Consider the following 27,389-nt stretch of genomic DNA (forward strand, 5'->3'; position numbering starts at 1 on the left):
AATAAAATTGTGCGGAACGGAACAGGGCGGAGTCATTACCTTCCCGATCCCACATTGGTGACCCCGACGTGATCTCGCCGCGCAAGTAAAGTTTTTTTAAGAAAATTTGGACATTTTTTGTATACGGACAATATTAGTTAGGGTAGAGAAATAAGTGTATAGTGTTAAGGACATAAGAAAAGGACACGGTCTGACAAATAGTAAGCGCGGTGTGTGTGTGCGGTGAAACTATTTTTTTTTTTTTTGTGACTAAGACTGGTAAAATGACTGACCCTAACGTTAACGCAGGGACATCCGCGGGTGTGCCGTTGGCAGTTGATCGCGTCGCTGTACGGATACCCGAGTTTTGTCCGGGAGACCCGGAGATGTGGTTTTCAATGGTAGAGAGAAGTTTTGAGGTATCCAATGTAACGTCGGAGACCACGAAATTCGGGTACATTCTCGGCGCGTTAAGTGCGCGACACGCCGCGGAAGTAAGAGACATTATCATGAATCCCCCGGCCGCGGATCCGTACACGACGCTAAAAAATGAGTTCATTCGCCGGCTTAGTGCGTCGCAGGAACAGAAAACGCGGCGGTTATTGGAACACGAGGAAATCGGGGACAGAAAACCGTCCCAATTTCTTCGTCACCTGCGCGGATTGGCCGGTACGGCTTTTTCGGACGGTGTATTGCGGACGCTTTGGATGGGCCGACTACCTGCTAATATGCAGGTGATTTTATCCACGCAGCGGGACACCCCGCTGGATAAGGTAGCAGAGTTGGCAGACGCTGTCGCGGATACGATGACACCGCGGGTACACGTCACGGAGGCCGCGATTACGAGCGTATCTGCATCCTGCCAAATACCCCCGCCGGGCCCGAGCATCGAGGCCATGTTAAACATTAAGATGTCACAATTGGCTCTTTCCTTGAGGCAGGAAATTTCTGCCATCCGTGAATCCTTGGTGGACCAGGGGCAATCTTCCCGTCGCAGGTGGACCCACCGAAATCATCCAAACTCGCGCTACCGCAGACGATCTCTATCGCGATCGCGAGAGCGGCCCGCGGGAGGACAAATGGACCATCAAGGGAAATGCTGGTACCATTGGCGGTTCGGTCCGGCCGCGCAGAGGTGCGTTGCACCGTGCAATTGGAACGCCACGGATCAGGGAAACGACCTGGGGAGTCGTTGATGGCGGCCAGCGACACAAATCCAGCATCACGCCGCCTCTTCATCTTAGACAACAGCTCGAAGACGGAATTTTTAGTGGATACCGGGGCCGATTTGTGCGTTTTTCCGCGCCGCCTGCTAGGCGGATTGCGAGAAAGATCGGAGTACCAGCTGGCGGCGGCGAATGGGAGTGTAATTAACACCTACGGGACAGTGTCGTTAAACCTGCACCTCGGCCTACGACGGGATTTCGTGTGGCGATTCGTGGTTGCGGATGTTACAAAACCCATAATCGGGGTAGACTTTCTCGATCACTTCGATCTTATGGTGGACATCCGCAATCGTCGCCTCGTCGATCGGACCACGTCGTTAACGGTCCGCGGAACACGAGCCGAGGATGAAACGCCGTCGGTGAAGACAGTAGCAGGGACTACCGTTTACCACCAGCTCCTGATGCAGATGCCGGAACTTACACGGCCTAGCGGCACCCCGATGAGGACTACGCACCAAACGGTGCATTACATCGAGACAACCCCTGGACCACCCGTTTCCAGCAAGCCGCGGCGGCTTGCACCGGACCGGCTCAGGGCTGCCCAGAAGGAGTTCGACGCGATGGTGAAGATGGGCATCGCTTGTCCTTCGAAGAGCGCGTGGTCAGCACCCCTTCATATGGTTCCGAAGAAGGGCGAAGAAGCTTGGAGGCCTTGCGGTGACTATAGAGCGTTAAACGCACGGACAATTCCCGACCGATACCCCGTGCGTCACATTGAGGATTTTGCGCAACAACTGAGTGGCAAAAAGGTATTTTCCACAATAGATCTCGTCCGAGCTTATAATCAGATTCCGGTTGCGTCGGAAGACGTCGGAAAAACGGCCATTACAACGCCGTTCGGGCTTTTTGAATTCCCGTACATGTCGTTCGGGTTACGAAATGCCGCGCAAACATTTCAGCGCTTTATCGACGAAATTTTACGCGGTTTCGATTTTTGTTACGCGTATATAGACGACATTTTGGTCGCCTCAGAATCCCAAGCCGATCACCTGCGCCATTTAGAATTATTATTTAAACGATTAAAAGATTATGGCATTGTTGTTAATCCGAATAAATGCACGTTCGGACAGGAAGAAGTTAAATTTCTAGGCTATCGGGTAAATGAAAGCGGCACTCAACCTTTGCCCGGCAAGGTACAAGCCATAAAGTCATTTCCCCTTCCGAAAAACGCGAAGGATTTGAGGCAGTACTTGGGAATGCTTAATTTTTACCGCCGTTTTATCCCAGATGCCGCTCGCTTTCAAGCACCCTTGAACGACCTTCTAGCCGGCAATTTAAAGGGCAAGACCCCGATAGCCTGGACTTCGGAAGCGCGTCAGGCTTTCGAAAATACCAAAAATAGTTTAGCAAACGCAACCCTGCTTTCTCATCCTGCGGTCAACGCTCCATTGTCGGTTACCTGCGATGCTTCTGATTACACCGTAGGAGCTGTTTTACATCAGTACGGCGGCAACGAACGACAACCATTAGCATTCTTTTCTAAGAAATTAGGATCTGCCGAAAAGAAGTATTCAGCTTACGACCGGGAACTACTTTCTATCTATTTAGCAATAAAACATTTCAAACATATGCTCGAAGGCAGACATTTCACGATTTTTACAGACCATAAACCCATAACTTTCGCTTTCAAACAGAAATTAGATAAATGCTCTCCTCGACAATTCCGATACCTAGATTACATTGCGCAATTCTCTACAGATATTCAACATATTTCCGGTAAAGACAACGTCGTTGCCGATGCACTGTCCAGAGTGGAAACGGTTAACCACTCGATTAATTTCGAAGAATTGGCAAAATCGCAAGCCCAGGATGAGGAGTTGCAGCGGTTGTTGAATAGCGAATCTAGCCTGCGATTACGTAAAGTCTCGTTGCCTGGCACGTCTTCCGAAATTTTTTGCGATATTTCGACTAAGAATGTAAGACCTTATGTCACCCCTCCTTTCCGACGTGCAGTTTTTAATATGTTACATGTATTATCACATCCAGGTATTAACGCGACGATCAAGCTCATAACGCAACGTTATGTTTGGCCGTCGATTAAAAGAGATGTTCGCACGTGGACACGTTGCTGTATACCGTGCCAAAGATCAAAAATTTCCCGTCATGTGACTGCACCATTGGCTACATTTGTTAAACCTTCTGCGCGATTCGAACACATTCATTTAGACATAGTAATTTTACCGGTGTCCGAAGGTTTCAGGTATTGTCTGACCTGTGTAGACAGATATACGCGGTGGCCGGAAGCCTTCCCCATGGTCGATCAGGAGGCCCAAACCGTAGCTCGAACCTTTTATGACGGTTGGGTAGCGCGGTTTGGTGCTCCCGTACGGATTACCACCGATCAGGGTAGGCAATTCGAATCCAAATTATTTTTTGCGCTGAACAATTTAATTGGATCCACACGCCTTCGCACAACGGCGTATCACCCAGCGGCCAATGGGATGGTAGAGCGTTTTCACCGACAGCTCAAGTCGGCTATAAGGTGCCACGGATCCGACAAGTGGACAGAAATACTTCCGACGGTTCTACTCGGTATTCGTTCCGCCTGGAAAGAAGACCTCGGCGCTACCTCAGCGGAATTAGTTTATGGCGAGCCATTAAGATTACCGGGAGAGTTCTTGTCTTCGCATTCAGCGGAAGGCACAGAAAATGCTTCCGATTTTACTAATAGACTACGCAACCATTTTTCTAAATTGAGTCCCTCTAATGCATCACGCCATTCCGTTAATCGTACATTCGTTTTCAAAGATCTTAGCAGTTCAACACATGTTTTCATCCGAACAGATTCAGCCAAAACTATTTTACAACGCGCTTATGAAGGTCCATACGCCGTAGTGCGCCGAGGCGAAAAAACATTTACAATAAACATTAGAGGTAAGGAAATAAATATATCAATTGAAAGGCTAAAGCCTGCTTATATGCTAGCAGAAAACAGACCGGATCCCGTGAGCATAGAAAATCAGCCGGTCACACAAACAAACGTACCTGACAATGCGCCGGTTATACAGCAACGTGTCACGCGTTCAGGTAGACGCGTACGTTTTCCCGATCGATTTCAAATTACGCGGTAGTACTTAAGGCTTGCGCATTATTATAATAAGTATCATATACCATTTATTTTTATCCATCACTTTTATGTACTTTCATGTATTTTTAGGTATTACGTATTATATATTAAACTCCATGTAAATTCCTTTTTTTTTCAACTCTGTTCAAATACTGTAATGTAAATCTTAGTTAGGATAACGTATTTTATATAATAGAGTAAATGGTAGTGGTAATGTAGTCGGTCAATTTTTCGTAATTGTGCCAATTACTGGCAGGGGGGTAGTGTGGCGGCCAAGGCACCACATACGCCTTAGCCGTTCGAAGCCGCTACAATGTATGGTTGCACACGAGACGATGGTTGCACACGAGACGATGGTTGCACACGAGACGACCAGAGCCGCGTGAGCCGAAAAGCCGTTGTCGTCGTCTCTGACCGTCTTTTGTTTTTGAAGGCCTCTTGGTACGGTGGCGATGATCGTACCAGAGAGTCGAGCGTAACCCGCACCACGAGTCACGTCGTTGTACGACAGCAACAATAAAATTGTGCGGAACGGAACAGGGCGGAGTCATTACCTTCCCGATCCCACAACTTCTTAAAACGCCTTCCCCAAACGACCACCGTTCCCTGTGGAATTCGCCGTGGATGTATTAAAAACCAGCCATCGGGCGATTGCAGGTGCATTAAACGAACGATTCTTTCATTATTGTTTTCACGGAGCCGTCTTTTGGCAGGAATATCGGAAGAGGCTCCTTTCGAAAAATACTACGCGTCCATTAACGTGATAGCAAGTTATTTTCCTGGAGAAATTACAAATCTAAAACTCGGTTTTATCTAATTTAGAAAAATTAAATAGCCAAGGATTTCTTTTTGTGCCAATTTTCCATGTCCAAATATGTTCTCAACATTTGTTCAAATTACAGCGTGGAACATAGAAATATTTGATAATTCAATGGTGAATTTATTTTACAATATTCCAAATTAAAGAAGCGTTATTTTCAATTTTATAAGTATTAGGATTCTTCCATTGTAAAGAATATTGCACCACGTTGTAAGTTCAAAGTGTCTGTCACCGGTGACCACCAAGAAGTGATATTTGACAATTTTTTTAGTGTAAAGGAGTTTTCACCCTCATCTTTAAATCTTGAAACTATAAAATGTTACATGCTTGTCTGCGATATAATAGCACAGTTTATACTGTAAAAAAAATTGTCAAATATCAATTCTCGTTTTACCATTTTACACGAGTCTTTCCTCTTAAACCTCGTGAGCAGGACACTATGAAATCACATGTAAACTAATAAATAGATTGGAGTCGACTATGAGATTGTAAAACCGATTTAATCTTGCATCAGACTTCTCCTCTATTAACTTTTTATCGAATCTACATTAACACACTTATATACTTGGATTTACTGTCCCGGATGTGTAAATAACTTTAATCGCCTCAATTATCTCTACGTTCGAAGATATTGAAAAACTGTACTGACACAAATTAAACTGCAGTACTCTTTTTCTATTCTAAAGGAGTCTTCACCCAAGACATTTCGAAATGTTTAAAGTACAAAATATTATGTACTTGTCTGCGATATAATAGCACAGTTCAGACGATTTTAACTGCCTGTAACCGACTAAAGTAAGGATTCCTCGAAACTCTCTGGCTTAGGACGGTGGAGTTGTAACGAAATTCGTCGAAACGAATCGGTGTCCCGGTCGTTGAAAGGTTAATCCCCATCCCGGAAACTCCAGACTCATCGAGCGGCCAACAAAAATTCGCACGGAGTCGGATTCGCAGGAAACGCTGCATCTGACGTTTTTCGGAAGCCTGGAGTGGTCGAAAATATAGGAATTTGTCCCGCGGAAGCCCACGCAGACAAACCGTCGCTGCCGCATTAAAACTCCTATTCTAATGGTCCTATTCGTTGCCCCTTTCTCTCTCCCCCTCCGCCTCGTTCATTATTAATCTTCCGTGCGAAAGTTGGCACCGCCTGGATATTAATCATGGCAGGGCATCGCGGTAATTCCGTTGGACCTACTAATCACGAGGCAAGACCGATTAATTCGTGGCGACGCGCGAGAGGGGTTGACGGGATGCACCCCGGGACGGGAGGCGGTGCAATGGACAGTGCAATCGTAACATTGCACGCGTAGAAATTTTTTATTCGAACCGTGTTACCGTTTTAAACGTTGCAAACGTTGATGAGTCGAGAGACCGTCTGGAAAATGTCCAGTCGATTACGAGGGTTGATATCAGACAATTTATCCTTATTTATACTAATCGCGATGATAGACGACTGTTTAATGCGTTCACTGGCGGACCAAACCTCTCAAATTGTCCAGGAAAATTAAACTTTATTTTTAGTCAATTGGAAATTTGCAAAACTTATTTTTATAGTTTCGTTAAAATTTGAGAGAAATTTAATTTTATCATCTAGTGTTGAGAATTTATTCTCTTAGCTCCTTAGTCAGAAATCATGTCATTTATATATAAGTGGATGTGACAGTCAATGTGTTAAATATTTAAACCTCGTTGAAATTTGAGAGAAATGTGATTTTACCATCTAATGTTCAGAATTAATTTTTTTAGCTCCTCAGTGAAAAATCATGTCATCTATATATGAGTGGGCGTGACAAACATTAAATTTGAATCACTGTAACGAATAAGTTTATAAATGCATCGATTAGGTCGCTTGATAGTATAGTTACTACTGTGATTAGGATAGTCGAGGGTGAAAAGCATCCATTTCAGTTCCGTGAATATTTAAATACAAATGCTCCAGGCCGGAAAATTATGTCTCAGAATTTTGAAGCTTCGAAGTTCCCCTGCTTATTCGTGGCGAGGATTAGGAGGATCGTTGGATCGTTGGACCGTTGGGAAAATTTTCCCCGATCCCATAAACGTTTCAGAGTTGGCGAACAGTGGTTCCGTTGGAGGCCACTGTTCGAAGATTCCAGTTGACGGGCCAAAGACTCGAAGGCAAGGCACGTCGGTGTCGGTCGCGTGTCTCTTCCTCAAGGTCCATTAGTCGAAAATCTGCTGCGGTTCCAGAAAACCGTCCAATCTCGATGGCTGTTCGATGTCGTCGCGGGGGGTGGCTAACGTCGAAACGATGGCGGTAAAGAAAGGATGGAAAAGGGAGGGCGGGATCGGCGAAGGAAAGACAGAAAGGGAGACACAGATGAGAGCTGGCCTTCCAATAAGCAGTCGGAAACTTGGAACGTTTCCAAACCGGAAGTAATACCCGGTTTCCACGAAAGCTGCCAACGTCTTCGACAAACTGTAGACCGCCTCTGGTAACAGTTTCGCAGCGGCTAACGAGAACCATTGTCTTGAGATGCCGTTAATTATGTTAGTTCGCTGCCATGACAGTTCCAGACACCCTTCCACGTCACTGCTTGGTGTAGTTCGATAAAAAATTTACCCAAAGATCCGTTTAATATTTGTCGAACAGTTGACGAGATAAACGCGCGTCAATCGTTTAGAATTTAATTAGAGTTAATAACTTTTTTTATAGTCAAGGTTATTTAAAAGACGAATAAGACTTGGGATACAGTGTGCATTTATTGAAATTAACTTTATGGAACGTTCAAGGAAAAAGAAAGTTTCTAAAATGTTAAATTGAGAATTATGATATTCCACTTTTACAGGGCCACTATTTCGCTCTGAATTAATTTATGAAGCAACGTTTAATTGGAAATTTATAAATATAGATTAACGGACGTTAAATTCAGCGCTGCTGGTGGACGTTAATCAATTACAAGTTGTACGTTTGTTTTAAATAACTGCTAATGCGACGGTGCATCACTGCAGCAAGTACTTTCCGCTAAATAGATTATTTTGAAATTGAATATTTCGAAACTTCAATTACTCATCGCCCGGATTCGAGTGGATACTATTTTAGATCAGTTTGTGCTTGATGGAACGCGGTTGAATTAATTTATGCAAGCTAAACTCAAATTATATTTATCACGAATCGTTTCTAAAGTTGAGTATATAATTTTGCGTGTATAACAGGGTGATATCGAAGAGGAATTAAAGGTTCATCGGAAAAAGGTTCATTGCGTTTAAGCAAGAGACTCGTGAGGGTATTGGCGGAACTAATATTTCATTGTTAGACACTTTCTATCCAGGTTAATTAACTATGAACTAAGCTTGCCGTGATGTATTGTCTGAAAGTCTCTAAGAATATTTTCCCAAGTTTTAAAGGTCTGCTTCCGGGGGATGACTGGGGCTTTTGAGAATAAAATTCGAAGCTCTGAAAAAAAATTAGCTACGGAAGCGTTCCCCAGGGTAGTTGCTGGTCCATTAGCTTACACAACATGATTCCACTATGAATATATGAAAGAAGAAAATGAAAAGGGGAGCCGAGAAATTGAAAATTTAGTTACGCCACAATTTTTGCAGATCTTTCCGTGCAAAGAGATAGCATAGCGTCTGCATAGTGAAATAAATTAAATTGGGAAACTTATTCGTCCTACAGAAATTTGTTTTTTTAATAAATTCCATTTAGTGTACGTCTGAGTTAAATTTGGATTGAAGTCTGCCAAAGAATTTGAATACCCAAAGAATTGTTAGCTTTCTTATGGCAGAAAGAAGAGAGTCGTAAATTCTTGTATCTCGAACGATGTTATTCGACCGCGTTGGTTTCTGTTACAGAACACTGGCGGCTTAAAGCCGAAAGGGGGATGATAGATTGTGTTTACCCCTAATGAGTAAACATCCTCGTGACGCTATCGCTGGTGGTAAATGCCGGGAGAATGCTTCGTTCCGCTAACAAGCACTCTCGTTTGCATCCAATTTCTACGCGCCCACAAACCTCTTCAGCCGCGTTAAGCATCGACAGGGAGACACTTTTTTAGCATATTCGAGCATCCCAAATCTCGGTTCGCAAATTTACATCGCGAATCATTCAACGCACAAAAATTTACGAATCGAGACAAAAACATGACAATCGTCAGTTTAAACAATAGAAGACTATACAACTCAAACCATATAGGGTGTTCGGCCACCCCTGGGAAAAATTTTAATGGAGGATTTTTAGAGGCAATTTGTTGATGAAGGCTTCATTAAAAAGTTATTAACAATTAAATTCAAAAATTTCATATCGTTCTAAAAAAATTATTTTCGGTTGCGGGCGTCAATTACAATCATTTTTGGTCATTACACATACCCCCGAAATCCTACGCACTTTCGAGAAAAAAATTTCTTACCGAAAATCTAATTAGGTGCCTAAATTTTTCGACGAAAAAAAAAAATTTCAAATCGTTCTGGAAAAATTATTTTCGGTTGCGGGGGTTAATTGCAATCATTTTTGGTGAATAGACATACTCCCCAAATCCTGTGCATTTTCGAGAAAAAAATTCAGTACTTGCGGAACTTTAAACATTAATAACTTTTTAACAAAACCTCCATGAATAAATTGGTATTCTTGATTTTCGCCTTATTTTGGCCTCTAGAATCCCCCATTAAAATTTTTCCCTGAAGTGGCCGAACACCCTATATACTCATACTCAAATTCTCAACCCTCTAAATTCACATCCATTAGCTACCTTTCACAAGCTTAATCCAATCCCAAAATTCTTAATTCCCCACTTTTTTAAACAGAACTTTAATAATTTATTCTATACTTAAATCCCTTTAACGCTTTAAATTCACATCCATTAACTTCGTTTCTCAAGCTTGATTTAATCCCGTTCTGAACACGTATCGATTATAGATTTAATCAGTACACAGATATTACTTTTCACTATCCGACACTGGCATAATTTTTCTCGAAACAGTAATTTACCACGCCTCGTTCCCCCCGGTGTAATAAGTTTTCCGCACGCAATCAGAGGCCGGGAGTTTTAGTTATGCATTGAAGCATCATAATTAAAATAGTTTCGTACGTTTATTTTTCGTCGTATATAGTACAGACGAATTCATAACGAAACAATTAAGCAGCGCGGACGGAACGAAACGACCGCGGCGATTCATTTAGTAAATTTTAACGAAAGTTTACTCTGGCCCGTGGACGCGTTTCCGGACGAGTAGCTTTCGAATACGCGTATGCAAAAATGATCGCACCGGTCATGAACGGGTGGGACTCCGCTGACTGTTTAAAATCCCCGTCGTCGAATTCGCGAGGTATCCGCTCGGGCTGAATTTGCACAACACGGCCGTATACACCCCGCACGGTTCGCGCTGTTTTCAATTTTCAGAAACGTTCGCGGTGATTTATTAAACAGAACGCGACAAAAAGGAAACATTTACAGGACCGAAAACGGCCAGCATTTTGTATCGCGAATACTTTGATCCAGTTCACTGACTCACGGACCGATTCGAATCGATGAACTCGCATCGATTTCGACGAATTATCGGGGGTAAATTCATTGGCCGTTCACCAGAAACATAGTACGCGACTGTAGTAAGTAAACAATGGTCTAAATTTAAAATACCAAATATAAAATTTTAAATATTTTTAAATACGACAAAGTCACAGAGGGTTCCAAGTTTGATTAAATAAATTTTTAAGATCCAAAGGCGCGTGAAATCGGCGATAATAATTCATGAAGTGAATGAGTCACATCGAAGAGATTGGGTTAATTCTGAACGCCGTTAGGAATACTAATACTTTACCGATAAAACGAGTCTTTCGTTTTTGTTCCAAGTCTGCTCCCTTGATTCCTCATCGATCGAGGCGTCTCGTGAATTTCAATTTTCAAGTCTGCGTAGAATGGACACACGCGGTACATCGAACTCGTACGCGCAAAGAGCGTCTTTGTGTCTTATCAATCGTGTATCGAACCGCTGTCACATCCCATAATTAGCTAACCATCGTCGGTGGCTAACAGCTCTTTGGGCTCCGGTGGTATTTCGGCTACTCTCTGGCTTCAATTGGCGAACACAGAAGTCACGATGATCGCGATACGAATGTAATCAAAACTTTAAAGCATTAATTAATTAATGGAACGCATAGGTACGACGCGTTGGTTGACACAAGTATTGCTTTAATATTTGTGAAACACCAATCGACATTTTTATAACACCATTATGAGATTTCTGGTCACTGGAGATGTAAAATCAACTGAAATTCATAATAGTTCGCGGTTTTTCAAATTTTTTAGGACCCCTACTGAGCATAATTAAAGAAGTACATCAGTTTTATCCGAGTTTCTAGTTCTTGTCGGGGAACAAATTTTAATTATACGCTAAAAGCCCCCGAACTCGTTCCGTGGAATCGTAGTATAACGCACGACATTGAATCCCGACCACAAGACACGAAAAACCAGTAGCCACGAGGCTAATTTAACGTCGAAGTAATTTTCGCTTTATCCACGCGACGGGTATATTCCCCACTCGCGTGCAAAAACTGCCATAAGTTAGACACCGTATTTCCGTACACACGTATTCCGGCATCTTTCGGTGCGATGCGAGGAAAGCTTCATCACGAATATTCCCCCGTTACTTTCACGGCCGAAAGTCCGCACATGTCGCCATTACAGATCTTTACGACGCCCCATGGGGTTTAGGGGAAGAAAATTCCGACAATCGACTAATTGAAACCTCTATGCCAGGGACACAATATGTGACAATCGTCATGCAACGTAGAAAGTTATGCAACCCAAAAGACCATGGAAACTTCAAATCTGAAAAATTAAACAAATTAAAAAAAAATTAGGTTTGCAAATAATAATCGACCAGAAGATGATTCTGCGTGTAAAAATAAGTCGAAAATGTGTAATAAAATTCTTTCATACGATGCTTTGTTTCCGAGATACGCCAATTTGAAGAAGCGTCCGATCAATATTTGTTCTTTCTACTTGCTGTGATACTTTACTTTTATTCTATAATTTTCTCGAAAACGAAGCAATGTGTGAAGAAATTTTATTGAACATTTTCGATTTATCATTGTCCATAGAACCACCTTGAATTTAGATATTAGGTACATCGATACACTTAATCATTTTATTGCATTATTATCTTCTCAGAGACAAGTAACTGACTTAAAGTTATGAATTAAAATACAATTAGGTTTGCAAATAATAATCGCCCAGGAGATAATTCCACGTCCAAAAATAAGTCGAAAATGTAGAATAGAATTCTTTCATACGATACTTCGTTTCCGAGATAACTCAATTTGAAGAGATGTCCGACCAATATTTGTTCTTTCTACTTGCCCCGTCACTTAACTCTTATTCTACAATTTTCTTGAAAACGAAGCTATCTACGAACAAATTTCATACAACATTTTCGATTTATCATTGTCCATAGAACCACTTTCAACTTAAAGATTAGGAAAATTAATACGCTTAACCGTTTTATTGCATTATTATTGTCTCGAAGACAAACGACTCGTAGTAGCGAGTGTGTCAGTCGCAAGTTCTGTCAAACGAAATTGGTTTCCTTCGTCCTTGGGAGGAACGATTCTTTTTGCAATTACATTTCACAGGATCGACGATACGTTACGAGTTAATATTAACGCCCTCCGTGGCGGGGATCGTTACGTGCAACTGTCACCGTGGCCGGTTATTTTCACGAGCGTGTTAGCGCGGTCACGCGAAGCGGAAAAAGCTCCAAGCTGTTGGAGCATGCCGGAGATCGCTTTTGCTCGATATCTTCTCTGTCGACGACAAAAGGGCCACCCAGTGCCGGCTGAAAATCAGCAACGATTATCGAATGAGAGAGAAAGGGGATCGGTTTCTTCGGGCTCGCGTTTCGATGCTTTCGGCGTTCTTCCGCTTTTTAATCTTCCCTCGTTTTCGTGGCCCCTCGTTCCGCCAGTTTTCGGAGCATTGCACTCGATCAAATGCATCGCGATCTCGGCCTGGCGCCAGCTTTTCCCCCCCGGAAAAGCTCGCGATTTTCACGCCTGCGCGGCGAAAGATTAAAGACCCTTTTTCCGACTTCGAGCTTGGAAAATTAAACGAGTTTAAAGTAAAATTAATTTCACAATTTGCACATGGTTTAACAGTGGAAGGGACATTTTAATACTATCGATTAAACAGTTCCTGAGCTTATTAGTAATTACTCGTATATTGTTTACTGCGAGTACTCGATCAACTCGCCTAATTCCCCCGGAATAATCCTTCGAAATAATGTTGCTATTATATCAGCTGCATGTAAATATTATTCCGCTAATATTATACTAGCTATCGTTACAGGATAGAGTATTATACGCAGGAAACTTTCGCAGAAAAATGAATACGTAAAATTGACGATCGAGAAACGTTGAATACTTTCGTAATGAAATTTTCAGTTAAATTTCATGGCAAGTGGCAGAAGTACGGTGCCCCATCCAGCGAAGATTAATGTTTGACTTAAAACGTGACCGAGGAAATTTTCGTGTCACTATGATTCTATGCTTCAGTAATATTCATGAATTTATGGTTAGACAGTGCCAGCTAAGCGTCTGGCTTAACACGAGCGTGACTACTGAACATGACGGTAATACGACGTGCTTTGTGTGATTAGCTTTGTATCGCGAACATACATATTATTCATTTTGCAAGCAGCTTCAACGAGAGATTTATTAATGGACGTTTATAATATATATAAATCGTTCTCGTAATAAAATTTATTCCTTTGGATATCGGGTAGCTTCTAGGTGCGAGTTGAAATCTTTTATATTTTCCATATAATTCATTGCAGAGGTACTCGTGGATAAGTAATTGAGATATTTTTTTAATATTATGGAATAGAAATTATGTCGAGGGTATTTATGCTAGCAAAGGTAGAGTAAAGAATACAGTTTACCAGCTGATATTACGAGCATGGCTTTGCCAGATAACCGACGTGTCATTCGCAGAATTGTTTCCTTTTGGTCCGGCTATGACCGGGCGTATCTGCTGCGCGCAAGTTCTTTGCCATTCGAGCACAATCACTTTAAGCCAGCGTAAGCTGCTTTTATATTTTCTGTTACCCGCTCGCCGTTGCATTGCTATACACAAAACCCAGCTGGCTTACGGTCGATTCCACGCAAACACGTAAATATAGACCGCAAACTGATTTCGTGCAAAGGCAATCCTATTCGAAAAATGGTTCGCGCTTAATGCACACTTTGAGGCACATTCCGAGTCAAACGCTTTAAGACTTTATTTTTAAACGGATATTCCCCATCGACGCGCCTCCGGGTGTCGTTAAAGACGCGGATATTTCGTTTATGTGGTTTAAAAAGCGACTGCGTTTGCTGGATTAATATTAGCTTTGTTACGAATAGCTCAGATTTTCGATCTATTAATAAATGTCGTACGTATACATTTTGTGGCTTTTTAGTTTATTAAAACATGTATCATGTGGAAGCAATTAATAATGGCGAGACATTTTCTGGAACGATGTAATAATTAATTAAATTGAACAATGTACAGTTTGTGTACAGTTAAAAGATAAAAAGTTTCGAGGTGAACGAAGAAATCTTGGATCGCGTGGCAGAGGGAGCGATAAATAGTGATTTGAGAAACGAATCAGTTCGCTTTGGTATCTTTATACGTTCCTGTACACATACACAGATTCATGTAACGATACAGTGGAACAAGGAACTGTATTGTTTATAGATGTTATTATCTACATTAGCCTTATTAAGCGATACGGTGCCCCTAGAATCGAACGCTGTTAGAATCTTGGTCTGCAGGGACCTTAGAAATGTGTGTACACCTCCCGGTCGTTCATTCTGCCAACATAGTGGTTTCTAATCGCATTACCGTATTTTACCCCCTATCGTTTCGTGGGTATCTCTTCGCCTTAATCCGTATCCATAGGTCGATGATGGGATTAAGTTATTAATATGGTTGAATCGAATTCATGGACGATCGGAATACTTGTCCGAGACCCTTCGCTGAGAACGTAAATTTTGATGGATTTATTTTCCATTTTATTTCTTATTTAGTGTTGGAGAATATGGTCTGTTGATATGATAAATAATCGATGACTAATTATCAGGCTTGAACGAGATATTTTTATTTCAAACCATTTTGTCTAGGTTGGACAAAAGTAGTAGTAATTATCAGGGAACCCACAAATTTAGAGGTTCATGTAAATAATAACTTTTGAAATTAGAGCTGGAATTATAATTGTAAACAAATTTTGTGAGTTTTGCAGTCTTTGTTACATTTTTAAACGAAGGAAGGAAAATTATAAATTAACTATAATAGAAACACGTGGAACTAGAAAAGAAACTAAATGTGTATACGTGTAAATAACGAAGCAGTAGACGATACACCTGAGTCAAATGTGTGGATGTAATTATATAGATAAAATTATATATTTTCTCTTTGTAAATATTCTTTGTCGGTATTCTTTGATACAAAGTCTATGAATATTAATATTGTGTATATTTTAACAAAAATTCGGTAATCATATGGATGTTTTAAAACTACCTTCATAGTGTTCAGTGACCTACGGATAGATGCAGTTATTAGAATATAATTTCTGAATTTGGAAGATTTTGCTCACGTTTGTTCGCGATTTTATCGTTACAGGTGCAAAGAACCGGGAAGATACATGAAAGAACTTCCCCCAACGGCGGTGATAATTTGCTTCCACAACGAGGCATGGTCAGTATTGTTGAGGACTGTCCATTCCGTATTGGATAGATCGCCGGTACACCTGATCCAGGAAATCATCTTGGTCGATGACTATTCCGACATGCGTAAGCGAAGAAACTACATTTTTAATAAACGTTTAATACAAAAACAGATTGGTAAAATTCGTCACGATTGCTCTGATTGAAATTTTCCACAAGATCAACACTTTGTTTCCAAACAATTGGATACCACTTAATTTAAAATTTATTTATTTCCCTCAATATCTCACCTTAAGAATTCATTTTTCCAAGCTTCTCAGTTAATGTTCTGTCACCACAATTTTCTCGATTTATTAATAATTCTCCGATCCCATAAAATATATTCGAGACAAAATAAACGAGCCTCCGTTTACGGTGTAAACGAGACGAAAAGTGCGAACGACGCGAATGTTTTACGAACAATCTAGCCAGAAATTTATCCGAGCGAGCACCAAAACGGGAAAACTAACGTTCCGGAAGTGGGTCGTTCCCGACACCCCGTGGAAAATAACAGTCTCGACCCGGACGGCGCGCGATATGAACAAATAATTGATCGACGTTGAACTTCCCTTCGCGTTGAAAAGCGCGCGTCAAACGCAGGCAAATTTTTCTACGAGACGAACGAAACGAACGGAACCCGTGGACGTCTCGCCATCGCTAGCATGTATCAACCTGTCGGAATTTTCCTAGTATACACGCGAAACATGTCGGCAAGAGCTTTCCCGTCCATTCACGTTGACCTGATCGTTACGGTGCGCGCGGTCCTCGCGCACGCGAGAGATGGATCACGATTAATCGATCTATCGTGGAACTATGGAACACTGGCGCGATAACGAATCACCGGGCTGAATAGGGACACGCTTGCTCGGACGAAACAGCTACCCCCACGCAACGATACCCGTGGTTTCTATTTAAAGGGTTGCACCTTCGCGGCGACCAGACGATATCCTTACGAATTTTATACAATTTTCTAAAACTCGACCTCATCCATGGAAAATTCACACTCTCAATTCTGTTTCACTATTTTTTATTTGTACGTGTCCCTAAATCTCCAAGAATATTGCTTAACACTGGGTTCACGGAACACGTCCATTTGACGCATTCAGATTCTAAACCTAACGTTAGAGAGCTGATAAGTATTATTTGCTAGCAATTTAACAACTACTCCCACACAATGATACTTGTGATTACTATTTAAAGGATTGCACCTTCGCGGCGACCAGACGATATTCTTACAAATTTTATGCAATTTTCTAAAACTCGACCTCGTCCATGGAAAATTCACACTCTCAATTCTGTTTCACTATTTTTTATTTGTACGTGTCCCTAAATCTCCAAGAATATTGCTTAACACTGGGTTCACGGAACACGTCCATTTGACGCATTCAGATTCTAAACCTAACGTTAGAGAACTCATAAGTATTATTTGTTAGCAATTTAACAACTACTCCCACACAATGATACTTGTGATTACTATTTAAAGGATTGCACTTTCGCGACGACCAGACGATATTCTTACGAATTTTATGCAATTTTCTAAAACTCACCTTCGACCGTAGAAAATTCAGTCTCGATCGTATTATGTTTCACTAGGTTTACAGAACTCATAAATTTTGTATTGTTTGCAATTTATTTTGAATTTAATTGATGTAATGATAGAGATACGTAACTTCATTTTAAAAAAATCTGTATTTTAATGTGACTGTCAACACAGTGAATTATAATAAAAGTCTGCTCAACGAGTGCCTGTGAACATAGTGTTAACACTTCCACGACTTTTTACTATATGGAAACAATTAAATTTCAAGTCGAAATGTTACAGGAAATAAATTTATACAGGGTGTTCGGTCACCCCTGGGAAAAATTATAATGGAAGATTCTAGAGGCCAAAATAAGACGAAAATCAAGAATACCAATTTGTTGATGGAGGCTTCGTTAAAAAGTTATTAACGTTTAAAGTTCCGCCCGTACTGAATTTTTTTCTCGAAAATGCGCAAGATTTCGGAGATATGTCTATTAACTAAAAATGATCGTAATTGACCCGCGCAACCGAAAATAATTTTTTTAGAACGATTTGAAAAATTTTTTTTTCGCCGAAAAATTTCAGCACCTACACAATTTTTTTTCTCGAAAGTGGATAGGAATTCGGAGGTATGTGTATTCACCAAAAATGATTGTAATTCACCCTTGCAACCGAAAATAATTTTTCCAGAACGATTTGAAATTTTTGATTTTAATTGTTAATAACTTTTTAACAAAACTTCCATCAACAAATTGGTATTCTTGATTTTCGTTTTATTTTGGCCTCTAGAATCTTCCATTAAAATTTTTCCCAGTAGTGGCCGAACACCCTGTATAGGATCGAAAGTAAACAATAAAACAAATTTTAAGTTATTTACAATTGTTTAAAATGGAAGTTTGGTCTCACAGTCGACGTGTTAAATCTGATACATCGATTTCTTTATTTGAGAATGTCATTTCAGCAGTGGACGTTTTCTCTTCTCGAAATCAAACATTATACTTGGCGTTACGTTTCAGAAGAATGACCGTATAGATAGATAGAAGCTTGCTAGAGCCAGGGACATTGTTTGACAAGTTTTTTTCACATCGAAGGGGGTCGGTGAAAAACAAAAGTTCGTTATCGTCGAAGTTGTTGGGCGCGAATTAATGCGTCGTCGGGTTTCAGGGCAGATAAGCGACCGAGGTCGCGCGTAACAAAAGGCCGAAGGGAATAAAAATGGCAACGGAAAGGCTGGGCAAGATTAACCCTTGACAGGACAGGTTAGGGAGGCGCAAGGTGGCTGGAACGATATAGCATGGAGGCCGTGAAATCCCCCTTAAAAGCTCGAGATAAGCTTCCGTGCCAGCATGAAAGTGTGGCTCATAAACATACCTACCCGGTAGCCCCCATAGACAGCACATGGTGGATCCCGTTACAAACCGGCTGATTGTTTTATCATAGAAACGAGACAATACGCTTCCACCTTATCTTACGCGCTCGCTTTTCCTTTATCTGTCATAGGCGAGATAACGCCAGTAATAAAGACGATCCAATTAATAGCAAGGTGGAACGCGTCTTATTCGCTTTCGGGGTGTAACGAGGTCAGATTACATCGCGAAATAATGGTGGCGGTGAAAAGAGGATAATCTGATGTTTCGTTGGTGTTCGAAGGCGCACTGAACAAGATCTTCCACCGATAGAAATTCTAGGATTGTTCTAGGCAGACCTGGGCAAATTTCATTTCAAATAAAAATGACACATAACTATTTGAAATAATTTATTTTTAGACCTTTATTTTCAGTACCTTTGTTTGAAAATAAGAATAACGTCGAGGTATTTGAGATAAAGCGATTTCAAATGAGTTATTTTGTCATTTCTTTATTTAAAATTGGTCAAAATTCTGAAGATAATCCAGTTTTAGAAAAATTCAAGTTGTATGATGCGTGAATTTCTTACAATTTCCGAGCGATTCGATCATAGGAATGTATGCCTCCGAGCCAACGATTTTCTTTCAAAAGTATATACCAGCCGCAGAATTGATAATCACAATTTCCACAAATTCTACTTAAAGTTAATTTCATAATTATTTCAAACAATTATAAAATAAAATACCATGAAAATAATTATAAAATGAAATAACATGTGTTGGCGCAGTGAGGAAAAACAAGCTGATTAGGAGTAATAAACGATAATATATTTAATAAGAACACATAGTAGGAATATATATATGTTAGTAATTATTAATGTTAATGAGAACAAAGTATAACACACGCGGCGCATACAGTGAGCAAGTCGAGTTCGAGCGCGCGAATTTTAACTAGTCTACAACATGTTATTTGAAATAATATATCAAATAGTGTTATTTCAGAAGTGTCCAGGTTTGGTTCTAGGAAATATTCCGAGATCGTTTCAATAGTTATTTGAATTCCATTTGACCGTAATTAAAAATTTGTTCTAGAGCAACGAAGAAATGTCATATATTCTTTTCTAGAAAGCTAGGAATTTATTTTATTTCGTAATATTTATCGTTTTCGATGAGAGTATTTTTGTTAGATTAATTCGTATCGCGGCATTTTATATTTTCAATTTCTTTTTTATCGTTTCGTAATTAATATCCCGCAAACAATTCCAAACGTGGAGCAGAATTATTGCTCGCGTTTAAAATAATATCGCGAAATATTAACGCAACGCGGAAGCGAAACGCCCGCAACGAAACGAGGATATAACGCGCGAAACACAATGATCGTTTGCATTACACGGGCCGCCTTTCGTTTCTAGGATTCGTGCTCGCGTTCCGATAGCAATTCCCAATAACTCGATGCGCCCAAACTGTCGATAAATGAAGAGGATGCCTCGCTTTGAAAAGCCGTAATGAATTTTGCAATAATGGGTGTTCCTCGACTAAGCGAACGCTCAGGTTGTAGGAATTTATTAAGGGTTAATCAGTGTCGGAATTTTCGCGAACCGTCTGCTCGTACTCTTTGTGCCCTGATTAAGAGCAATCTACGCACTCGTTAATCGCTATTGTGCTGAGAAATATTCCGTTCAATTATGTTACAACGCTCGACTTTTCTTCAATCAGCTGAAACTTTCGTTGCGATTTATCCCTTTGATTTTTCCACCCGAAGGGGAAATTTAAATATTCAATTTCAATTAAAATATATTTTTATCAAATCATTGACCAGATAGCAAACAGCAGAAAGTGAATTTAAACATACTCACATTAATCGTACAAAAAAAATATAAAATTGCATCGACAATTTTGGTTAAATGTTCGATTCATAGAACGTTTGATTCACCTTGTCGTAGATCCCTGAGATTATTTCCCCCTTAGATCATCTGTAGTTAGCTTAAGCTTCGCGGTTAAAGGCTCATCGCCTGATTTGTCGCGGGTGGTTACCGTATTCGTGAGATTTATCGTTTTGCAGCGCACCTTCAGCGTCAGCTCGAGGACTACATGATGAACTATCCCAAGGTGCAAATAATCAGGGCTCAAAAACGCGAGGGTCTGATCAGAGCTCGTTTATTGGGGGCTGCGGCCGCGAAAGCCCCTGTTCTGACATATTTGGACAGCCATTGCGAGTGCACCGAGGGTTGGTTGGAACCGCTTCTCGATCGGATCGCTCGCGATTCGACAACAGTCGTCTGCCCTGTGATCGACGTCATAGACGACACTACGCTGGAATATCACTGGAGGGATTCCGGCGGCGTGAACGTGGGTGGATTCGATTGGAATCTCCAGGTAAGCGAAATTCCTTCGTCGTTATTTCGCTGGGTCCTGCCAGCCATCAGAAAATAATTCCTGATTCGATCCCAAAGTTATGACAGAAATTCCTGCAGCTGCGTTTCGAACCAGAGATACGCTTTTCGCGATGATTTTATTCACCCGAGGCAGTGGTTCTTATTCTCCTACGATACTTTTCAAAGTTGCAAATAAATATTCGTAATTAAATTTCATGGATCAATGTCTAAATTATTGTTTATTTCAAAAAATCTGTAAGGGGTTTGACAAGTATATAATTATCGTGTACAGTAAAATGGGTCGAGTACAAACGAAACGTTACAAAGAAATAATTCGTTAGAAAATATTAACGTAATTAAATTGCATGGATCGATCGTTACTCTAAGTTATTGTTTATTTCTAAAAATATGTGAGGAGGTTAACAAGTATATAATTATCGTGTAGAGTAAAATGGGTCGAGTACAAACGAAACGTTACAAAGAAATTTATCTAATAAATATTTTCTTTTCTATCCTCGTTTCAAGCTCGCTGAAGAAGGAATAGCTTGAAATAATTCAATGGTCAAAGCGAATGGGAACGGTGCTAGTAATATCAGAGCCCGATTTGAAAAATGTGACATTGTTCCCTAGGAGAGGGTGTCGGTGTTGAACATGCTTCCTCAGACTCTAAATTCCAGGGAGAATCAGGAAAAGGTTATCGCGGGCGAAGCAATTGTTGAAGTTCTGAAAAGCGTGAGATACGAGGAAGCAGGGAAATCTAGACAGTGAAAACGAAGGAAGCCAAACGTCGTGTCTGGAAAGAGTGTTGGTTCTCTCATTTTCCGAGACGAGTTTTCCTTCCTTGGAACTTTACGACTTAATAAGTCTTCGTAAATCTGATTCAGAAATAGATCTCGCCGAGCTTGAACGCCAATGGATTAAAATAAATTTTTAAATCATTTATTTGGAAGCTCTCTGCCACCCAAAATAAATTTATAACTGATCGAACGGTCTTTGAACGTCGAGATAAATTTTAGAATGAAACTTGGTGTTAAAAAGATTTTATAACATTTGAAATAGCGATATTTTTGCGTCGAAACGTTTTTATTTGCCCCATTTTACGGTACTCTTTTACTAGATTGAAATAGTTGTACTTTTAATTAAAAATTTTGCGGTTCCTGAAAATTTCTGTAAACTTTTACCGATAAATTGAATGATATCAGAAATAGACTTTGCCGGAAAGTTTCGCGTTGATTCTGAAGGTTTCTCTGTTTCTGTATCCAGTTCAACTGGCATGCGGTTCCGGATAGGGAGAAAAAGAGGCACAAGAATCCTGCGGAGCCCGTGTGGTCGCCGACGATGGCTGGTGGCCTCTTCTCGATAGATCGAGCATTCTTCGAGCGCCTCGGCACGTACGACAGTGGTTTCGACATTTGGGGTGGCGAAAATCTCGAGCTCTCGTTCAAGACTTGGATGTGCGGAGGTAGGTTCCCCCCGTCGCGAAATCTGGTTTGGAGAAATTGACAGAAACGAGCGGAACAGAATTCTGTCCTGAAAAACCTCCAATCTCGTCGCGCGGGAAATCCTTTAAAACGAAACACTGAATCCCCGTGATGTGTACATTCTTCCCTACAGTTCTGGCATGATGATAATTTAATCGCGAAAAATACGCTGAATTTCCCTCGACGTTCGATAACGATTTTCCTTTGTTTCCGCGGAAACCTCGCGAAATACGTCGACGTGAAAACTTCTAAGGAAATGTTAAAACTTTAATATTCCCAATTAGTTCGTAACGCCAGAAATGGAAATGCAGTGTAAGAGTAATTTTAGAAATTCTATTTATTGTCCAAAATTTCATGCTCCACGTCCTTGTTATACAAAGGAAAATTTTTGACCAACTCTTTGAAATAGAATTTAATTATTAAAAGTAAAATATTTACAATGGTCGAAATGAATCCTGAGTGGACCACGAGAAACAACTTCTCGATCGTTGGTAGACGGTTTCCGGGGGCGAAATGTACGCGTGTTTCCGACGATCAAACGCTTCCTCGCCGAATGAAATTCGAATGGCGGCTCTAGGTACCCTGGAAATCGTGCCGTGCTCGCACGTGGGCCACATCTTCCGGAAACGTTCGCCGTACAAGTGGCGCAGCGGCGTGAACGTGCTCAAGAGGAACAGCATAAGGCTGAGCGAAGTGTGGTTGGACGAGTACGCCAAGTACTACTACCAGAGGATAGGTCACGACAAGGTGAGCGCCTCTACTCACCCGGCCGTGGAACCTTTTTCACCGAACTCTTCGACTTTTCCCCTCCGAACCCTTTCGAACGTCCCGATCTACCTTCCCCCACATTTGCTCGAGACAATGCGTGCTCTGTCTCGAGAACGTCCAAAAACAATAACAAAAGCGTGGCGCGGTGGAATGAGTATGTTAAAGTTTATTCGAGAGCACTCGACTCGGTTTTCATTCTGAACAACAAGGAACAGTGGTGGTTTTTTGAAGTCGTACTTCATGAAAATAGTCAAATTTTATTCACGGATATTGGGATAAGAATTTTAAATTCATTCGCGAATTTTTGCTGGCTTAATAGGTTCGTTAACACTGGGAACTACCAAAGTGGCCAAAATTCGTAATTTCTAATAAAAGTGATAGAACATTCACTCGACTCGATTTTTGAAAATTTATCGTAGCTTTTTATAAGAGAATGAATAAATCTATCGTTTTAATTTTTTTGTTAGAAATAAATACACCATAATTGTCGGTTGTGCCAGCGTTAATAGATCTACAAATTTAAGTGGAAGACATCGATGGAAACAGTATTTCGTAGTTGTTTCGTAAGCACGTCAAAGTTTCGGCCGTGAACAGGTTTTTTTATTTGCGTGCGATTTTATTGAGCTCATGAGGGCATGTTGAGGCACACGTTGGTCGGAACGGTTACGATAAGGGATGACGATAACCGAGGCCGATGATGGAGAACACTGTAGACGGAGAATCGTCGTAAATGGGGCGGGGGTGGGCTATAAATGCGCCAAGTAGTCTTAAAGATCGTTCGCGTGTCTTGGCTTCCACGGAAGACGCTTCTTTTATTCGCGGCTGTAACGATTTATCCTTTATCCTGGCAGCTTGTCTTTCTTTGGAACGGGATACGATCGAGGAAGCGGAGCGATAGGATAAAAATAAATCGTTTCCACGCATGTCGAATTACGGAGCATCCAAACCGTGCCCGTATCTTTTCTCGAGTTTCTTTTACGACGGGAACCAGTGTTTACAAAATCATTACATCCAAAATCTCAATCCACGTGCGTCGATCGCTTGAGTTTGGCAAACTCAGAAGTTCGAGTGTTCCGATCATTCGCTAGATCTGATTCTTAGAACCGATGTTAAGAACCGGGATCTTTCTTGATAAAAAGTTTGAAGAATGCTCTCAGTGGGCCATATTTATCGACGTGTCTTTCCATTCGGGCCGCTCGAGCCGTGCATTTTATAATTAGCCGTTTCCCGCAACTTCGCGCTGGAATCGTTTCCGTCGAGTTTTTTCCACCAGTTTCGTCCGCTTATCGAAAAATTCGCGCATAACAAAAATGTTTTTTAATTAAATCCCTAACAAACGTCGCGAACGTGGAAATAACTATTTCATAACGCAACTAAGTTTTATTTCTAATTATTTTCGGTCGAAGTACACAGCGTTGAAAATTGCTCGCCACCGTAATTAAACACCCCACGATCGTCCAAGATTCCACATAAATCGTCTTTTCATCCCCTCGCAGGCATCCCACATTATTCCACTTCGAGGCTCCTACATCGAGTCCGTAAATGGTTCCGTGTGTTTCCACTTGCCCTTAATTTCTTCCCTCTCGTTTTACGATTATATCTCTCGCGTCCCCCTTTCCGTGTCTTGAAATTCACGTGGCCGGAAACGACGTTTCCCGCGGTTCGATCGAAATTTACCAGGCTTCGCGACTTCCAGGGCAACTACGGGGACGTGTCGGACCGGAGGGCCCTGAGGAAGAAGCTGGGCTGCAAGTCGTTCAAATGGTACCTCGACAACGTTTACCCGGAGCTGTTCATACCTGGCGAGGCCGTGGCTTCCGGCGAGGTAAGGATCCGCCCGCGTCGACGCGTATCTTTTGTCCACAGATGCAGTGAACGCTATCGGAATCAACCAGACCACCAAGGGGCCCCCACATTCGTTTCTTTAACGAGGTTACCGACTACTTTGATCCATCAAGGTGTTGAGTTACCACGCTCGGAGGCTCCTCTTCGAAGAAGAACGCGGGGGTCGGATAAATGGACGAAAGGAGGTTTCCTTTTCATCTTTTCCCGCGGTTTCTTTCTCGCGAACGGTGAACAAACGCCCCTAATGTTTTCTTGGAGCGCCAGACTATACGCGATCTTTCCAAGACTAGCTGATATCGAGTGTTGCCGGGTTTTCATAACGATTCTCGCGGAATTGATCTTTCAGCCATTTTTTAGCAACGCGGAGAAGCCGGAGAAATGGAGATTATTCAACGGGGGTGCTGTAAAATAAACGATTAACAAATTGGCAGAATTTTTATTCCCCTGATTCTTTTGTCACAGAGATTTCAAATCGGTGGAATTGTTTAAAAGTTATACAGAGTCATTTGGTACGAGGTAACAAGGTGGACCATTGTTTTTTAAAAGATAAATCAAAAGGCACGAACTATGAATCTATTTAATTCTCCAACTGATATATTATAAAAAATAAATCTGGATAATATGCAATAGATAGTTAACATGGTAATTAGATCAGCCTACAGAGAATTGTCGCCAGATTTCGTTCATAACAAGACCTGTAAACACTGCTAGATATGTTGCACTCTACTCGAATCAAGTAGTAGCGGTCTGTATTCGGTCAGACCGAGTACCCCGACCAGTTCTTTCGCGGAAAACATGATCGTATCCCACTAATCGTGGTTCAATCGAACCTGGAGGTTATTCTACACGAAAAAACTCATCGAAAATGTAGATTGGAATTTTTTCATACCATGCTTCGTTTTCGAGATAATCGAATTTTAATACAATTTATCCACCGCGTCTGAACAATATTCGTTATTTCTACTTGCTTCAGCGTCCAAGCTTTGCTCGTTGAATTTTCAACGTCAATTTTTCTGTAAACGAAGTCTCGTATTTAAAAAACATTTATTATAGAACTATAGCATACTTTTCCACGTAAAATCGTTCCTGATTATAATTGCCAAATGACCCATATATTTAGTTATTACGAGTCACAGAGGCTACCGTAATCCGGATAAGGGTTGAAACAACGAAGGCATTAGAGTGACCCCTGGCGAACCGTGCTGGTATATTAATGCGTGTATCTATATTTACGTAGATATGCACGCGGTGGATCAATTGTTGATAGCAGATGCAATGATTGATGCCGATAAGCTCGCAACGGAAAACAATGCCTTCGATCGCGAAACAATGCAGGTCTGCGGTCGAAACAATCCCGATCGGATCGGAACGAAGGCACGCGCGACACCCGATCGGAAATCGATTCACCTCGATCGGTTTGTTGAATTCTTGGCTTACACCACCGAAGTTGGCGGTCGCTAGATAATGGAGGCGAATCGAACGTCGCTTCGGGCGGAGACGTTCCCCCCGAGAATTGGCAAGGCTCTCGATGTTCGGTTTCGCAATTAAAGTCCTTCTTCTTTGACGGCCGGTTGCTCGCGGCCGTTATCTCCCCGTGTCGTTCTCGCAAATTTAAACGTACATCCTCCAACGGCAAACGTACGATTTTGTAATCTGAGCTCCCGTGAACTTTCCTACGATTCGAGCTCTTCCTTCGAAGAATGGGGAGGAAGGTTGTAAATTTCAAATCTTATAACTAGGGAGGAACGTTCGTATTCTAAATTAAATTGATATTGCTTGAATACCATCTCGATGTCTATTGTAGATTATAAAAATAGTAGTTCCTCGATAGTGGACTTCGCGTGTACGTAAACTAAATATGACATTTCCGGGAAGCATCAAGTATGGATCAACACCTTCGTGGAACAATCAAACGATATTTCCGTGGAAATATTCCTTTCTTTATTATTTTATTCATATAATGTTTATTCTGTTACCATGTTTGTTCGTCGTACGACAATATTACCAATTTTCTATCACACATAATTTTCATTTACTTTTCTTTCTTGGGATAAACAAGAAACCTACCCTTGCGAGAAAGAGTAACAAATATGGTGGCTGTGATTAAAAGTGCTAAGTTAGAAAACTCATTGTATTTTTCATGTCGTGAAACGTAGGAAAATGTTGACCAAATAAATATTCCAAAATAACTTTTATTTCCAGACGAACGCGGATCGTTACTTTCCGTAGAAAGGACGCTTTAAGCGTTCCATCGGGAAATGG

At 41.2% G+C, this 27,389-nt stretch overlaps 1 protein-coding gene across 3 annotated transcripts in view; it reads left to right on the plus strand.

Annotated features, from left to right (window-relative positions):
• The window catches only part of LOC122401073 (putative polypeptide N-acetylgalactosaminyltransferase 9), a 348,351-nt gene that overhangs the window by 300,763 nt on the left and 20,199 nt on the right, over positions 1 to 27,389 (plus strand). For 2 of the 3 annotated variants that reach the window (XM_043403011.1, XM_043403010.1), the window contains exons 7-11: positions 15,709 to 15,878; positions 20,721 to 21,034; positions 22,297 to 22,495; positions 23,092 to 23,261; positions 24,979 to 25,107. In XM_043403011.1, coding sequence (XP_043258946.1) covers positions 15,709 to 15,878; positions 20,721 to 21,034; positions 22,297 to 22,495; positions 23,092 to 23,261; positions 24,979 to 25,107 — 982 coding nt within the window. Of the gene's footprint in view, positions 1 to 15,708; positions 15,879 to 20,720; positions 21,035 to 22,296; positions 22,496 to 23,091; positions 23,262 to 24,978; positions 26,717 to 27,389 lie in introns of those variants that run through there. The other variant, XM_043403009.1, reaches the window with a different exon arrangement.

This window comes from Colletes gigas, unplaced genomic scaffold (assembly GCF_013123115.1).
Source record: "Colletes gigas isolate AHSC1104 unplaced genomic scaffold, ASM1312311v1 Colletes_gigas_Sc00021, whole genome shotgun sequence".
Classification (NCBI taxonomy): domain Eukaryota; kingdom Metazoa; phylum Arthropoda; class Insecta; order Hymenoptera; family Colletidae; genus Colletes; species Colletes gigas.